Here is a 19,448-nt window from a genome sequence, read left to right on the forward strand (position 1 = left end):
AAGAGAAGCGCTACACAGTTACAAGGAGAGTTACTGTCACTTGCTTTTATCTTTTTATAATAAAGCAGTGTATCTCTTTCACAGGTAAAGAGAAAACTTGTGCATGAGCAGGCTGGTAGGTGTTAACGCACCTGGGCACTCCACTTCATGAGCAAAACTATATTTGCAACATGATGAGACTTGAAGCAGTGGATAAGATATTTTTTAGTGTTAAGAGCAGATCACACAGTAGTTTGTACACCACTATGATCTTCAAGTTGATTATGCTATGATGTATTGCTTTTATTGTTGTGTGTGCTTAACTTCAAGGGTCAATTAACTCAAATTCCAAAAAACATTTTGTCACAACAATGTAATAGAGATGAACACTGTTGTGTTTAACATAATGATGCCTACAGCATTATACATTTTCATGTGAAAACAACTACGGTATCTCTTCTCCAGAAGCTGCTGTGCGGGTTAACACAGGTCAGGACAGGTTTCACAGGAACTATTTTTTCAGATGCTAGTTCTAGTGAACAGAACAATGTAATCTGCGTTTTTTTTGTTGTTTTTTTTTTTTTTTTTTTTTTTTTTTAGATAAACCAGGAGGCTGATTCCTGAAAAACAAGCTGCTGCTGAATTTTCTACCTGCATGGTTAGATACCAGGGGCGGAGCCAGATGTTGACAACTCTCAGGTTCAGCCCAAGCCTCAGGGGACCAAGGAATTTTTTTTCCATTCCCGGCAGCTATGTGCACTATTTTTCAAACCATTTGAGATGATAGAATAAAATCTGTGCAATATTTGGGAAAACGTGATAGTTGTAAGGGGGGGGGAGAACATCCTGTGGAGCCTACATCCTATTTTGTATTCAACTGTTCTCCAGCTGTCTTCATCATACTGAAACCAAAACACAAACAAATGTTGAGGATGACTGATTTTCATTCCCACCACGTAAAAGAGGCAAAACTATCTGATTTCTGATCTAATTTGGCATAAACAGCATTATTAATCTTGAAACCTTTTTTTTGTTACACTATGCTGGAGTTGATTTCAAAGAATGAATGTTTATCAGACAAATCTGCTGTATCCGAATCCATCCCGTAATAATCAGAAAAAGTGCTTGAAATTTTATATCTTTGTAACATAATTTTAAATATATATTAATGATTATAATACTGTTCTCCCCAGTTTTTGTTTCCCTGGTCTCTTTTAATTATTATTTTTGAAATATACTTATTTCTTGAGATTTGTTGTGTTTGATGTTTGTTTGCTTATTGCCTTTTATCCCATGTTTTTGAAAACAATCAAACCAATTTGCTGAGAATTCAAAGGTTTAAATCCAGGTTTCAAACGGTGAAAGGTTATTTAAAAACCATGAAAATTTGTGGCTTTTAAACAAAAAATTTGTGGCTGGAGACCCAGAACACCCCCTGGCTCAGCCTCTGCTAACTACAAATACCGATTAGAGAGTTATTTTTCGTAATTTGAGTGAGGTGGCCATTTCTTCACTGAACATATGGATCTAAATATATGGATCCAAGCCTTACAGTGGACCAAGGGACAAGCAGATAAAGTTCAATGATGCATGTTATGTGCATCATGTTACCACAGTATATATCATATATGATATCCAGTAATGGGATACATCTTACATGATGCAGTAATGGAGATACAGTGATGAAAAATTTACCATCTGGAACCTTGTGGCTTGTATTTCAGATGCAGGATAATGCAGCACATCACATAACATTACAAGTTTTGTGGTGACAATATAAACTATCTTAGAAATGCAAGTTTATTTCAAACATCATGATGCATCATGTAGTATTGATTAATAAAAAAATACAGGGGCTATTATAGCTCATTTCTGAAACCACAGAAGTCCACTTACTTGTGAAGGACTGCTATCTCATTCTCAATGCTGTTTTCTTTCCCCTCCAAAGCCTTCTTGGGGATGCACTTGATAGCCACCAACTTCTGGGTCCTCTTCTCCTCAGCCAGGACCACCTCAGAGAAAGCTCCACTGAAACACAAACACACAGGTCACTCTGTCAGACCTCAGTTCGTTTATCTCCATGTGTTTAGGCAGAGCTCTTCACATGCATCTGTGAAATTGTGGAGAAAAAAACCCTCCTACTCTGATGTTAAATCGGCCAAACTTTTGTGTTAACTTGGCTACTTGCATCTAAGTGCTGGTACAAATTCTAGCCCGCTGATGCCAGATTGGGTTTATTTTTAACTTCAGCCTCCTCCTGGAGTTTTTGGTGTTGCTGCTGAGTCAGGTTTTGGAAAGGGAACAACTTGGTGGGATGATTTGGAAGCACCAATATCAAACGCTGCGGTTTATGTTGGCGACAAATGATACTCAGCCCAAAATTGTTTTTAATGTAAAGATTTTCCTATTAATCACTTGGATAGTCTGAATACCTGAGTAGAACACTAATTTGTTTAAATATCTGGATTTGTGTGTCAGTTTGGTCCATTTTGGTAGTTTATATTAATTCATGCAGTTCGGTGTGACTACATAGGTTCAACATGTACCTCCATGCATTATTCAGTATCAGCATATATGTAAACTAGCACTGACTTTATCACTGTATGTTCTCATTTGTGCACTGATAACAGTGCACAACAGTCTTATGCTCGGTCTTGACATGCTTAAGTCTGCACAGCCACTAGGTCTGCCCTGACATCTTATACAACAACAGATTACATTTCTCTGTCTCTCTCCATGTGTCTCCCTGCTGACTAAAATCAATAATGAGAAACAAGTAACATAACATAAGTTGAACTAGCATTTTTCTTTAGTGTTTTCCCATGACCTATTTAACTACAGAGGCAGACATTTCTTACAACCTCTGGTGTTTTGGCCCAAGACCAGAGATTTTTTTGACTCTGATCCAAAGCTGTACAATACGTGGAATCCCCACCCCACATTTATAGATTTCCACTGAACATTACACCAATACTATTAGTAATACAACAATGTTAAGACATGGTGCAGTAAGGAAGTGAAACTTAATGATTTAGTCAATTATGAGCAAGTGTGAAAGATACAGCAGGATAAGAGCTCACATTGCTTCTTGATAAGTTCCCTATTGTCTAATGTTTTGTGTTTTTGTGTGACAAACACATTTCTTCATTCAGTTGATTAAATGCGGGATCTACAGTGGGAATGATCTCAGATTTATTACACGTAAGTCCTTGAAGCAACATAATGCCTAAAGTATCATGGTTGAAATAACTAGCATTCGCTTGACATTGTCATGCTTTGTGATGATATTTGATTTAAACCTTTGAAACCTTAGCGAATTGGCTTGATTTTTTTCAATAACAAAGGAAGAAGGCAATGAGCAATACAAGAAGAAATGATGCAAAATTTATCAAGAAATTCGTAAAAACTACCAAAAAACCCCCCCTGAAAATTAGTACAAAAAAAGAAAGTAAAAGAAAGTAAAAAACAGAAAAAGAAGAAATGATCAGTATGAAATGCTTAGACATTATGATTTTGTAACTGTAATTTAAAACTTGTAATTGTAATAATTATAAATATACTTATTCCCCAGACACTGTTCCCAGGCTTTCTTCTTTTTCCCTAGCTTTAAAAAAAACAAAACAAAACAAAAAAAAAACAAAAAACTTTTTTTAAAATGTGCTTATTTCTTGCAAAGAAACTACACCAATTTACTGAGGGTTCAAAGGTTTAAATACTTGTGAGAGGCATCTGAAAGCAGCACAAGAAAAGTGATTTTGCTCCATGTTTCAAAGTGTTGAAATATATCAAAGACACAAAAAAAGTTATTTGAAAAATTATCTTTTTAAAATAATCCATTTGGTGGCAGTTACTAATGTTTATGTGGTTCACTGATTCACTTAAACATCATGATTTTATGAAAAAAAGATATAATTGATCTCATTTATGATTGTGTGAATCTGCATTGAAGAAAATGAAGGAACATTCAGGTCTATACACAGTATACAAACAAGTCTATATAGCAGATATACAGTATATACCATATATAGGCATTCAAGTAATGAGCCCCAATGCAAAACATCTGTGTATCCTACAAACAAGACCTTATAGTGCATACACATCATATGGGATGGACTGCAGAGACGAGAAAGACTCGTGATTATGACTTGGAAGTGTTCACTCCACCAGACAACTTAAGACTGTTGTGAGATTGCGACATTTAATGTATACATTTACAATTTAAGCCTTGTGGGATGAATGTGCTGCATTATATGGATACATGAATAGAACTGAGGCATTGTCTGCAGGAGGTGAATGCACTTTATCTCTGTTTATCTGGTTGGAGAGATGATGGCAGGAATGTCACAGAGTAACACAGACCTCTCAAACTCTTCACCTCAACTCCAGCACTTCTGGATGAAAGTTGCTTCATTTTTACAGGGAAGTACGCACATCAGATCTTACTCATACTTCCTCCTGTGTTTTGCTACCGAGCAGTCATTCACTCGACAGCAGCTCATGGTGAACAAATGACCGTTTGTTTTAGAACAGGCTATTATGCAAACAGTATGCTAAAAGTGCCAGTAAACTTTATGCAGAAATAAGTTGAAAGTCATGCAGATCTCTTGCATCACTGTTGGGTGGGGTTGAGTACCGTTCACATTTGAACTGATACCTGTATTGGGTTCCAGTACCTGGAATTTGGTAGCTAGACCCAATGATAACTTTCTGTCTGTAATTTATTTATTCTTTAACAACAAAAATGTAATTTTTGAACAAGCTGCAGGGCTGGTGGACTTAAAAAAGCAATTCTGCTCCTCTGCTCTTTCCTAATCACACATAGAGCTAATGTTCTGTCTCTGTCTGTCTGTTGGCTCATCTAGAAGCGATACAAGGCTAATACTAAAATAATATTGAAAGAAATCATAGACCAGACACCAAAACCATCATGGCAGATCAGTGCTGCATTGCTTGCTTTGGCTCCGATTGATTTAACAAGAACTGGCACTGAGTAGCATGGATTTTGTCTGGTCGATACCTTTAAAAGTACAGAATTCTGTACCCAACCTTACTGTTGGAAATCATACAAAGACAACCTTTACCACTTCCGACTGGTGCACTTCTGCAAACTGCTAAATGTGAAAACATCCCCTGAAGTTATGTCATTAGTGATTAAAACAATGCAGTGTAGGTGGGGTGAACGTCAGCTGTCTAACATTATCTCTCCAGCCACACATGGCTGTATGTGTGGGCAGAGAGGAACCATAATCATCTGGTCTCTAGGTCTGCAGATACTTTATCAGCTTACAAATGAGGAGGGACTGCACGGTCCCATGCCACTGTGACCAGAAAAGAAAGTGCATGACCTACAAACCACAATTACTCTATGAGCCACATCCTCTCCAGTGTTATGTAAACTGTTGTCCAGAAAAATCATGCTAACAATTACATTTTCTACATTAACCACAAAAAGAACCCCTTTTTGTCCAAATATTGCAGTGTACTTTAAAGCATTATTATTTTTTTCACCATAAGTCAACCATACAGATGTGTTTGACTGCTTAGAAGCAAATGATCTTTGTTCTTAAACTATGTTACTCAGCTCTGTATTGGAAAATGGTCTCTTCTCCCCAGGCACATTCTTTGGGTGCTTATTCAGGAAAAAAAGTGTGTATTTCCTGAAAGCGTACCAAGCGCGCAGAATGCACTTTCCGACTTGCAAAATATTTATTTGGTTGCTGCTGTATTAACACTGGCTTCCTGACCAAACGACTAAGGTGGATTTGCTGATTCCATTTTTAACGTGCTTACACGTACACTTGAAGTTTGCACATGTTTTGCACCAATAAATCATTATGTTTTCTAGTAGTGCAGAATTCTGTATTAGATTTTAAGGAGCAAACTTATTCATTTAAACAATAGCCAATAAACACCAATATTTGAGTGTTGCAAACGTCCTCAGGCCTCAGTTGCATTTGTAGTGATCCCACAGGGGTCCCAACCCCAAGATTGTGAAACCCAAGACAAGTATAACTAGAATTACCACCTCGTGCTTGTATGCCTCCCTGGACGAGTCAAGTACTTACAGTTTATATTCATGTCTGTAAAAACATGGATGCTTCAAACACATCAAGTCAGTATCTGAAATGTCTCCCCTTCTGTTCTTTGATATGATGTTGAGTAATGACAAGGACACATTTTGGCAAGACATTATGATGTCACAGTGAAAATGACCTTTGACTTTTTAGACATAAAATGCCATCACTTCCCTAATTTTATCCTACTGACATTTGTGTGAAATCCTGTTATCATTAGCAAATGAATTCTTGAGTTATGGCCAAAAACATGTTTTGTGAGGTCCCAGTGACCTTTGACCAACAAATTCTAATCAGCTCATGCTTAAGTCCGAGTGGACTTTTGTGCCTAATTTGGAAAAAATGACTCAAAGCAATCTTGAGATGTCATGTTCACGAGAATAGGATGGACAGACCACAGCTATTTGTAAAGGCATAAAAGTGCCACAGGAAAGCACATTCAAAGAATGATAAATATAGCAAAAGGTAAACTAGTTTAAGAAGGAGTGTTACTACTTGCATGTATCTGACTTATAACATGAAAAAAAGTATATTTTATCTCTAGTTCCTTAACATTCTTTATCCATAGTGACCTACATACAACTTCTCTGGTGTAATTAACCTCCAAAGCTCAGAACAGTGATCTCTTATCCTGATCAAAGTAACAATTATCCTGGGAGTGAGCACTTGTGGTCACATCTCAACAAGAAAGTAAAACTGTCACAGAAGGGCCATTAGCTTTGGCAGAAATCCAGCTGTGTGGAGGAGGCTGTCGGTGCTGTGAATTCCTCTGTAGCATCTGGAGGATTTAGTTGACATTCTCCATGCTCCCACTGAGGGGCTCTGGGGAAGTGTCAAACAGTGGTTCACACAAACATTGGGAAAATCAGAGGACACTAATGTGTCTTTGACTATGCATGGTCCCATTGTCTGTTTTTTTTTTGCAAGCAAATTGCTTCCAGCAGTACATAGTTGTCTTGTGAAGTAATGACACACTGTAACTTGTTTTTCCTCTTAACTTATTCCCCAAATTCAGTGAAACAACAAGCAAAGTTCAGCTGGCCTGCAGATAAAGCCTGCTTGTCAGAAACAGAAGTCTTTCACTTCAGACTACCTGTCACCACACGGCTCTGGATATTGTTTATATGTAGTCCCAGAAAAATACTCCTTTCTTTCTGATTGACAGTGAACTGCAGGTTAACATCTTATTTTGTTAGGCAACAATCTCTATCACAACATATATACATATGCAGCACAATCCATAAAACACAGCCTTTTTCCCACAGTGATGTTTATTCTAGACATAATAGCAATAATTATATTAAGATATTGGCTGGCAGTGGTCTGCTAGATTTGACTGCCAATGCCCCTCGCTTATAATAACAACTCACTGTTGTGTCATCCAAGTGTTAAATGCTGAGATTAGAAAGACTGTCATTAGCACTGATAAAGAGGAGGGAGATGATCAGGCAGAGAGTAGAATCATGGACAGTTTTTATGTTGATGTTGAGATGTTACAACAAAGACATTCCTGAGAAGTTCACGTGGTAAAAATGTACTGATAAAGAACATGCCTTCGCACTTTAGTCCTGTGACGTCTCTCATTGGCTCACTCATCCAAGAGCCTATACTGTGAAATTGCACTTGGTGGATTTCTGTCATCAGTAAATTAGTAATTGTTGCATTATATCAATGTGGTGGCGCTATGGTAATCAGCACAGTGCATGGGAAAAACAATGGCAAAACTGGCGAAGAGTTAAAAAAGAGCCGTCTGTTGTTGACAGCAGGGGCCAGCCTGTTGCACCAAAGTATTTCCACAGGTAACGTTTTTGCCATTACAACAAAAGAATCACAGAAAAACAGTCGGACTCTGCCTTTATGCTCCATGCACCTTTGTATCTCTATCTGGATGTCTTTCACTGAGACTATGGCATTTACACAAGTGAAATGTAAGGAAAGAAACTAAACAAAGCAAAAACAATCAATTTGTTAAACATGAGTTTAGTTTATTTTTGTGCATGAGAACATGACTGCCATGCATAGCCTACTGATAAAATAAAAAAAAAAATAATTATTTATTAAATAATCCAAATAAATCATATTAAAATGTTTTTCATGTTTTGCCAGCAGAATTAAATTGGTTCAAAAATATTTAGTGTATCAGTATTTGTGCTCATGTCCTCAGTCTAAAACATAATTGGAACAGGTATGTGAGTATGTAAAAAAAAATATTACTGGGACCAAAGAATATAAGTGACTATTTAATATCCAGGATCCTGAGCCAGGAAAAACCCTACTACTAGGGAACAACAGAAGATGCCGGTGTCAAGCTGTGGGACAGACATTACACTGATCTTAGTTGATTGGGGCAAAGAAATACCTTCTAGTAGAGAAAAAAACCTCAATTTTTACCCTGCCACAATGCATGCCCAGGAAATATGAAGGGCGTAATTGTGATGAATATTTGATGGGTGCTGAGTACTGTGGTGACTTTGCTGACAGCCTAATCCTAGCAAAGGTTTCAGTTGGATTTTAAGGTAAACAACTGTGTTTGCTGTTCCTGTTCCTAACAGGACATTCTTATCAGCACCATGGGACCCGTGTCCAGGAAGAGGATACATACACACAGACACACGCACACGTGCATGCAAATGCACACACACAGGCAAACACACACACACACACACACACACAGAACCACTTCACAGCTTTTAGCCACTAAACCCTCAACACAGACACGCTTACTGCCACTATCCAAACAGCAGGGCGTGTTCTCAGATATTCACTGTGCAAATACGTTACACAAGAGCTTAAATATAGAGAGGCAGCAACTAAACGTTAATGTGTGCAGCCTCAAACTGAGTAAATATTTACATGCCAATGAAATAACATATATCCCAGTGATGGACATTCAGCTATTGTGCATAAATTCTGAATCCAAACACTTAGTATCCTGCACAGTGGGCAAGACACAGCCTTTTTACTTTCACTGCCAAAAAAAGTTCAAATATTTTCTTAGTTAATTCACTTAGCTCTTTATTACATCACTCTTTTCTGACTGTGAGTAATCTGCGTGCTTAAAATACAGACTCGGCGTTGCTTAGTTTCTGTCGCTACAAGCAACCTTTTCATGTGTGTATCCCACGATGCCTCACTTGGTGCATCAAAGGATTAAAAAAAAAAAGAAATTAGGATCTCACATGTCATCATAAACACATTTCAGCTCACTCCCATACAACAAACACACAGGTATGTAACATCAATGCAAACATGTACTAGCAGCAGTATAGGAGGATGTGGTTATATCCATATAGATAAATATATAAAAGATAGATGGATGAAACCAACAAAGCCCTCATGATTTCCAATGATAACAACAGAGCATGACATACCTCAAAATGTAATCTTAACAAAGACAAACATAATCTGCATTGTGTTTTTGCAGGACCAAGAAAGACCCACTCTCTATATAACATTACTGCCATGACAGATGCTTGCTCTTGGATTCTTTTTATGAAAACAGTTTTTGTCTTTTGTTACCATCTGCTGTTACATAGGTGTCTGTGCCAAAGCACACATGCACAGTACACATGCTGTGTTAAAATAAACTCTAAATAACATCAGTGTTGACTTTAGTATGAAATAAACAAGGGAGCTTTTCTCGTATGCTGTGGTGTTTAGAGACTACAAAGCTTCCTTGACAGTCTGCCATATATTTTTCTTTTCCTTGTGAATCCCACATTTCTCAAACTCTAACCAATTGTGCCATCTGTCCTGCTGAGAAGTTGGTCAAGAAGGTATGTAAGCAGATGACAAAATGGTAACTGTGGAAAGGTCAGAGAGACATAGGGAAGGACCATCTGGTCCAATCAGAGCTGAAAGATACCCAACTGTGATACTGGCCCTGATACACGAAAAGACCATCTTTACTCTGTGGGCCCTCCAAACACAAAGATCTGCAAAACTAAACCACAATCACTCTCTATATCTGAGAATTAATACAAACTGAGTGTGAGTAAGCACAATGAGCTAGATATAACGCTTCAGTGCAACATAGAGCAATTTCAATTCTAGATATAGTTCTTGATAATATTGAAAGGATATATAATTAGCTGCTACAATCAATATTTTCATATCAACGACGGATTTAATTACTTACTGTAAACCCACAGAGAATTATTACCAATTCAGCAGTTAAAAGGACACATGAAGGATCCAAAAGTGAAATGAATTGAAGTCATAGGCAGACTGCTGGTCTATCACAGCCTCAAGTTAATTTGCTTTTGTTATTGTGTGACTTTGGTATTTTAAAGGGTTAGTTCGCATACACCAGAGTCACACAATAACACACAACCAATTGAGGCAGTGGTGGACCAGTAGTGCCTGTGATCAGTGAGGTAAAATGACTATTTTTGTCAAACGAGTCTTGCTTTGAAGAGAGGAGTATCCCTTTCAGCTTAGTTCCCCTTCGCAGATGGCTGTCTGTTTGGGAACTACTGAGCATATGACTGGATAAATAAGACTTGGATTATGCTGCACAAGTTGTTTGACAGTCTGTAAACTGATGCTTTGATATAGTTTTGCTGTTGTTAAACATGGAGCTCTATGACTTCAATTCATCAAGAACTTTTCTCCATTTTTGCTTCTTCTTTTATTGTAGAGTCTTGTGAGAAAAATAAAGTCTTCATGAATTTCACATAACATGAGATGAGAGTCTGATATACAAATGGTCATTTGAGGGGTGAAGTACTTCTTTAACCTGAGTTTGAATGAGCATTTTAGTATCATTTGCACACAACTTGTTTACTCTTTCAACTTTGTGTTGTGATAGTATGTCAATGTTGGGCTTACAGCTTGTGCTGCCCCAAAGTAGCCAAAAAAGTAAGTAAATGTAGGTTTAAGGTAACGTTACAAAACACTTATCTACTAAGTAATTGTATTATTTCTTATTTAGTTTAATTTTAATATATATCCTGTGGTTTGACAGTCATGGTTCAGTATGTTTTTTAGTGCAGGAGGCAATAAATTATTATTGTTTATTCATTTAGAGAAACATAACACTGACAGTGCCTGGAGGGCCATAATTCTTACGGAAAAATCCAGCCGCTGTGAGAAGTACTGAGGCACTTTGAACATATGCTTGTTTTCCTCTGAGTAAAGTCATATATGTGTGATAACAAACATTCCTAAGCTGTTGATTACTGCTTTGGTTGCCTACTGAAATGAAAATGTGTCAGAATGAATATCTAAATATCGCAACAGTAATAAAAAATGGACATATTTAGACTGCTTTGAAGTGCTAACAAATATAATCTGCTGGTATCATCATGTTTTGCTCACTCTCATCTTAATAATCCCTTAATATGAGTGTTGCCATGGTGCTGGTATGTTTGACTCACTGCCAGTAACTGTGTCCTTTGGCTGGAGACCTCAGTGCACTCCACACTATGACTCACCGAGAGGAAATGTCATGACCATATTAAGGATTATAAAAATATAAACATTGTGTAAATATAGCTTTACGTAACATTTATGTAATGTTGTGACTTTGTTAATGGTCCGTGTCTGATGTACATTGCGTGACTGGATCTTATACACTGCAAAATTACGTCTCAAGTGTCCTGATTGCTGAGGATCTTACACAGAACTTATGGTGAACACATTTAGAGTAAACTTTTTCCTGGGACCCAGAAAATCACAATCCACCCTGCATCTCTAAACAGATTCTTAGCCACGTTAAGATTACTGTTTTTGGTTTTATGTCCGGTGCATTTACTAATTCAGTCATAAAGCTCTTAACTATTTCCAGCAAAAAAAGGCCCTGATAAACTCACTGTAAACTTTCTACCTCACACAGAACAGACTAACTTAGCAAGTAGCTGCTAAAGAATGTCGAACATCTAGCGACTTACACACATACATTTTACTAAGGAGGCTAAAATAAAGCTAAAAGCAGAGTAAATGTTGGACTTAAAATATGTCAGCAGCCAGAAACATGACTCAAATAGGAGGATTATTATGATCTGCGGTGGATTCTGTCTGTAGGCAATTCTCTACTAACACATTAGCCGTTTAGTGGCCTAAACTCGAATAATCCAACTTCAAGTGCTTTATTCTCCATGCAAGAAAAGAACAGATCCAAGTTTCCACTGTTTGAAGTCCACTTACTGGAACAAATGTCTTTGAAACACACATGAAAAAACAATATCCCTATCCAAATTGTATAGTGGATTGTAATTAAGCTGCAAAGCAAAGAACTTGCTTCCCAGAGGATTTCTGGACCCGAGATAAAACGCGCATGGAAAGTCTTCTCAAGCCAGTCTGCTGATGTGTGGACAGCTTGTAATGTGGGGAATATGGGCAATAACGGATTATAACTATTGTGAAAGACTGTGGGAAGATGTACATGACAAGCCTGCATGTGTACTTAAAATTGTTCGGGGGGATATAATGCTGTGAGCAGATGGAGATGCATAAGTGGGCCAGAAAGTGGGCATATATGAGTGTGTGTGTGTGTGTGTGTGTGTGTGTGTGTGTGTGTGTGTGTGTGTATTCCAGGAACTACAGGCTATGCCATGCTGAGCTGTGCTGTGCTGAGACGCAGGCTTCTGTTCGAATTAGGTCAGGGCAGGGCTGAAGGGCTGAGGGTGCCATAAGCAGGGATGGATTTTCAGGATCGAGTTGGAAATTGTTCCAAGTTATCATTTTTCAAAAAAAAGGTTAAACTGTGGTTGCTGTGTATGCTGGGGTGTCCGAATGAAAATGATTTAGTCCATTTGCTGCCTTGATTTTACATTACAGTAATGTTTTTTTATGGTAAATGATAAAACTTGGGAAAAAGGCATTAGCAACTTCAAGAAACTTGAAAAAGAAATGGCAAAAAAAGATAAAAAGAACAAGAAAATTACCTGAAAATTAGAATTTAAAAAAGTTTAAAAAAAAAACAACAAAAAAAACAAAAACAAAACAACAACACATATCTACATATCTACATGCATGCCTGCAGCTTCAAAGAGAAGCATGAAAGTCAAGAGCACTCACATGGCAACAAAACCTGGGGACCAAAACACCCCTAACATAAACTGCACAGAAAAAAAGATGGCTTGACTTGAAGCAATCTCAGTTGATGAAGGGTCTCCGACTGAGCCTCAGACTTTCAAGGTGCAGCCCTAAGTTTTTCCCTAGCTTTTTTTATTGAGTCTTTAGTTTTTTAAAAGCTAGAATCTTTCTCTAGCTTTTAAAAAAACTAAATTTCTAAATCTACTACTTTCATGCAATTTGTGGAAAATGTCTTTCCAAGTTGTTCATTGCCATTTTCCCCATGTTTTGAAAGAATTAAAACCAAATTTGCTCAGGGTTCAAAGGTTAAAATACTTGTCAAAGGCGTGTTAATGCAGCACAAGAAAAGTTAAACGAAATCCAGTGTTAAAACTATGCACACTTTTTGAGCACAAATCATACCTGAGCACCGAAACAGTAAAAATGCCGAGAGAAGAGATGAGAACACAGATGAGGAGAGAGAGACACAGCGGCTTGCCTCAAGCCTTACTCATAACTCCTGTCTTATCAGTGGCTGAGACAGAATTACAAGGGCACACACGGTAACATGTTGTCCTGCATGTGCTTTGAGGTCCAGTACAGGAGCAGGGCACTGTGTGAGCCTCATCGCCTTTAATGAAGGAAGGTCTTAGCCCTATCTCATCCAACGGCTTAGGCACAATCAAACCTTATCACAAAAGAAAAGCTAAGCAAGGAAAAGTAATTATTTCCCAGAAAGGCCAGTTTTGTGCATGTGGGTCACCCTTTCTGAGAAAAGAAACGACATGATTAAGGGAAGATAAAGACGAGTAAAACTGAAATACAAAGATATCACTGGAATACAATGGCATAAGTTAGAAATAAATTATGGGGAGTGAGGAAGTGTACAAGACAGAAAAAGAGACGTGCGGAGAGAGACAGAGATGAAAAATAGATGAAGTGGGACAGCTCTCATGCTGGGAGACTCATCTGTTCTATAAAGGTGGCTGTTTCCTTTTGTCGGAACCACTTTGTTAATCATCATTTTGAATTCGTTTGATTCTGACTCAGCACACAAACACTGAATAATGAAGAAGCAACAAAAATAGTACAAGGAAAGTCAGCCTGGGCTAAAATTCCCTCAAACCCCATTTCTGGGCTCCTCCACTACATTTTAGGATAGCTGACAGTAAAAGTATGGTGACAGATGGATGAGGTGCTTACAGGCTGCTTTTCCTGCTTGCTATCTGTAAATCAGACAGATAGACATCACCTCAATGACGCAAATTCAGTTTAACAATAGGGATTCAGAGTAATTATGTAAAGTAAAAGTCTGGTACATCTTCATATATATCATATCAGGCAATAGTTACAGTACAGTAATGTGCTGCAATACGTTATTGGTATCAAGATTTATTTCATTATTATTTGCTTCATTGATGAATTAATACCAGCTGTTTCTCTTCTTTTTAAATATTCATTTACAATATAGATTTTTTTTACCATTATCTTGCAAATTAGAAACAAAGTATCCTCACATCTTTGAAAACAGAAATTAATAAATACAAATGAAAATAAAATAAAAATGTATAAACAATATTATTAAGAATAAGAATAAGAATAAGAATAAGAATAAGAATATCCTTGTATAGCCCAACACTGTTTGGCTTTATCTCAAAATCCTTCCTCTGTATCCCTTTAACACCCATCTAATCCTATCACTTTATCCCTCATCCTCTCAAAAAAGATTTTCTTTAAATGTGACATTACCTAAGTTCAGAATAAACAAGGGTCTATATAATTTTCTGAAAAAACGTCAGAATTTGCAGCTCTTTGTCCTTTCCCTCTCCCACCAGATGAGTATCAGGGCATACGCACACGCTTCATATAGTAACCCAGTGTTTCCCATACACTGATCTTTCTGATAAGTCCGACGTCTTTATTTTTTTGGTTGCTTTGCAGTGTAGGAGGTTGTTGCCAGTGCTGGAATTGCAACTTTCTCTGCAGGATTCTCTCTTTAATGTCCCCTACTTGTAATCATCTCCTGCAGAGCATGTATATTTAGTATAAATAAAGTAAGATGAAAAAGTCTGTTACAGTGGTCCCCTCTATCAATTATCAACTAGATCTCTCCTTTACATAAATAAGTTACATTAGACTCACTGCATATATTATTGTGTCCTGCACCTTATGGTAACATCCATCACCTAGCTGTTTGTGCAGTATTTCATGCACGTAGATGTCATAGACATACATCTCAGACACCTCTCTGTGCTACATAACTATTCTGTTTGTCGAATAGTTCCAACATAAAGAGGTCTGAGAGGAGAACGTGCCTTTTTTGCCATTACATACAAAATCTGTGTAATGATTTCATGTCATAATTCAATTTGAGTGCATTTGACATTAAGGCATATCAGAGTCAAAGCCTCACATCTTGTCACACAATTTATAGCTTTTTGACAAATGCCTCTGCAAGCACAAGTGCACACACAAACACACACACCCTAGTGAGTGTCGAGTTATTGAACCCTTCCACTTAGAAGCAGAGAGCCCTCAGCCTGAGTGGTAAATCAGAGTTAAAACCCCTGTAATGTAGCCGAGAGGCACAAGTGTGAGGGCACAAGTGGAGCAAAAGGTTCCTCTCTTGACTACCACATTGTTCCCTGACCCAGAGTACAATTTGTGAATCAACAAACAACAACAATCTGTGTGGCACGAGATTTGGAACATTTAAAAGCATCAGTAAGAAAACACCTATTTAAATTTATCTTGAGAATACTCATCTAATGAAAACATGAAGCATTAAAACCACTTATGCTTCATCTTTGTGGCCTTTTATTCACTTAATGTGGATAAAAAAGAAACGGAGCATAAGTTCACTCTGAAGTGGTGATGCGCAGAAAATGCCAAAGAAAGGTTTTAATGAGAGATCTTCAGTCTGTCATATCAAAAATAACAGCCCTGGGGGCAAGACAGCTCCTTGCTTTATGAAAAGAGAGGATGTGTGATGAATGGGTGCTACTTATTCATTCAGAGGGAGAGAGACTGGAACACTGGAGGCAAAGGTCATCAGAAGAAAACACAAAGAGGAAAGACATTAACTATGAACTGTCAATTAGAAACATATGCGCTCGAGGACATACACAACAGACACACAACTATGTCCAGAACAAAGTGTTGTCTCTCTCTCATCCACAAGTTCACAAACACTACTCTTTCCAAATCAATTCTGTCCAATAAGCTCAATATACGGTCAGCGAGGGCAGGGGCTACTGGGTCACCGTTCCACACTCAGTGACAGACACAGGCGGGCGCCGCTCCATCAGCACTAATGATTTTAGATGATTACACCATGCTCCCCTACCCTCCGCTCCCTCCCATACTCCATCCCTCCATCCCCTCTGTGTTTTGCAATATATTCTGGGATGAAAATGCTGAGAATTTCCTGCTCGCTGCTCTCGGCATTTATTCAAATGTCAGAAAAGGCAACGTGGCCCATTTGTGCAGTTTGTCATCAGGAGGGAAAAGCCTCAAAGCCAGACGCTGAGTGTGGGAACGCTGAAAATAAGAAAGAACAAAACACAAATCTGCTGTATTGAATTTTAAAACCTTCACAATAATGTATTCTGCAGTATATTACATCAATACAACAGGACACACAGAGTTAGAATAATATCTGTTTCTACTGACTACATTTGTTACAGACCTGTGAGCTGGTCGAGTTGTTTGAGACAGAAACTAAAGCAGAACTGTGTGCTGATAAAAATAGTTTCGGCTGTCAGCAAAATGCTGAAAATATCAATATCAATTTTCCAAATATGTGACCTGTCAATCTGTAAGCAGCCAGGTTTGAATGATGACATACTGAACAACATACGCTGGAGAGTGCAGGGTAAGTCAATATCTGACATGAAGCCAAGGGAAGCGCCGGGGAAGCCAAGGGAATCCAAACTTTCCCAGGAAGAACGTCTGGAATATGAATATGTGAATATGTGTGTGTGTGTGTGTATGGATGACATGGTGTGCAATAAGGGTTCTACTAAATTTTGTGAGCACAGGCTAGCAGATAATTATGACATAAAGGTTTTAACGTTCCCAAGAGGCTTCGGCAATATGATAAAAATGTTCAAGGGGCTACCCCCAACTCCCATCGACATGGACAGCTAGTGGGGATGGCAAACAACAACGATTGGATTTATGGTTTTATTTTACAAACTCCCCAAAAGGTCACTGCAGTTTAAGGCTGGATTACAAAGCTTCTGGAGAGGGTACAATCACACAGGAGCCTTTGTTATAACAGCACTAAGGTTAGAGCTTCTGGGCAAAACACAGTAAATCTTTTCGCATGCAGCGTTCCAGAGATGTTTAACGTTAGTAATGTTATGTCATATATGACACTGTTGACTCCAGAGTTAACTTTTATAGCGTCCAGTATGTCCGATTTTTCTCATCTATCATAAAGCTCAGCTGGAAAAGCCACAATTCAGAGATTCATTATGTATTTATTTTCAGATAACATTTCATACATCTAATTTATTTTTCAGGCAAATGCATGAAGCATTCCGCTTCCCTAACACAGAGTTTACGTGCTCCGGGCAAGCATTGATGTCGAGCCCTGATTTGTCGCTGTCTCTTTCTGCCGACTGCTTAACAGCACTTCACTTATTCACTTATTAAATTAGCGAAATAAATTGCTAAAAATACACCAAAAAAATGACTGACCAAACAACCATCGTCCGACCAACCAAAATACTCAGCCAATCACCAATAGTAGATATATTTGTAAAACTGCCCAGCCATTTAGTTCTCAACAACTAACTGTAAGAATAAATTGTCAATTGACAGCGTACTTTGTTTTATTGACAATAACTCAATGTCCTAACTCTATGGGTTCAATGGTTCGGCTCCATATGCTTAGCTGTGTGTTCAGATCCGTGTACAATGAAAGCTATTTCAGCAGAAAATCAAAGGGGCGGCAAGACACATCGGGATCCCTGTTTCAGTGAACACAGTGTGACACCAGGAGACAGTCAGAGAGCAGGTGACAGGGATAGTGAACCAAATCAGAGCTGGGTTTGTGACAGCGGGGATGTGGTTTGGGGCTGGGCTGGACAGAGATAAACACAGAGAGACAGAGAGAGGAAGAGAGAGGGGGGAATAGATTAACATAAGTAACAGAAATGAGAAGGGAGGCAAAAGAGGATTTGAGTTGATTGCGGTGACAGTGCCATTGCTGGTGTGTGCATTATTAATTCCCATCTGTTTTCATTACAAAAACAGAGGCAGCAGCTGGGGATTCACAGAACAAACCCGCACTGGTATGCCACTGATATTAAGTACTTGTATCATTACTATTTACGTCACTAAAGTCAGACATTTGAAAGGAACAATCAAATGTACGAAAAGACATGTTTTTGTGTGATATTTGGTTGCTTAGAACATGTATTTATTACATCCAAACATAAATTCCAGTAAGTGATAAGTCATTGAAAGATTTGAATATGCTCCTGTTTTAGAGGTAATTCAAATTATATTTGGTGATGAGGTGATTTGTAGCATCTACGGCACATCTCTGTCATGGTCAAAATATCAATGGGAGAGGCTGCCAAAATATGAGCACATCTATAGATAAATATCTGTTTCTGTGTTGTCCTGTAAAAGAGAGAGCAAGTTCATCTCTCACACAATGCACACATATGCACCCGTTGGAGGATTATTAATAGCAAATCAAAAACTTTGTTTCCATAGTGACTGTTTGAGTCCATTATGGAAAGTGTCTCCTGTTGTTACCAAGACAACAATCCAGCAATGGCAAATGAATGTGGCGCACAGCTGAGTGATGCGGTGAGCCGGTGATCTCTCCATAAACAAGCTCGGCACCAAACTGGGGGCAGGTGAAGGACTGGAGGGATGACAATGAGAGGGCTGAAAGGACTGGAAAACAGTTTCATGGACGCACCCATAAGCTGTGCTCATACAATTTGAATTTGGCTTGATGTTTCTGTATTTACCTGATTATAATGTCTATGTACATTGGTGGTGAAAAAAATTATTGATAATTTCATGAATCAGTCTTAAATTTGGAAATAACACAATTACCGAATGTAGAAACATTAGGTTGCATACCAATTAGCATTATCCGTCACTCTATATTTCAATTGTCCATATTAAAAGGATACAGCACCTAAATTAATTAATTAATTAATTCCAATATGTTATTTTCATGGCGAAACTTAAATCAATATTTGTGAACATGAGTTACTTTCTGAAAGCCAGAAACCAGGAAAGTAAGTCTCGTGTGATGTCATCAGGTATAAAGTCTGGACCTGCTGTAGTAATTTACTGTAGTGTTCTCAGTTTAGAGAGATAATTCCCATATACTCAGGACATTCCCCT

The 19,448-nt window shown here is 38.0% G+C and overlaps 1 protein-coding gene across 1 annotated transcript in view; it reads right to left on the minus strand.

The window, feature by feature from the left end:
* The window catches only part of camk1b (calcium/calmodulin-dependent protein kinase Ib), a 44,143-nt gene that overhangs the window by 12,503 nt on the left and 12,192 nt on the right, over nt 1–19,448 (minus strand). Inside the window, exon 3 of the mRNA XM_042501001.1 lies at nt 1,876–2,007. Within this exon, the coding sequence (XP_042356935.1) occupies nt 1,876–2,007 (132 nt within the window). The remainder of the gene's footprint in view (nt 1–1,875; nt 2,008–19,448) is intronic.

This window comes from Plectropomus leopardus, chromosome 2 (assembly GCF_008729295.1).
Source record: "Plectropomus leopardus isolate mb chromosome 2, YSFRI_Pleo_2.0, whole genome shotgun sequence".
NCBI classification, from domain to species: domain Eukaryota; kingdom Metazoa; phylum Chordata; class Actinopteri; order Perciformes; family Serranidae; genus Plectropomus; species Plectropomus leopardus.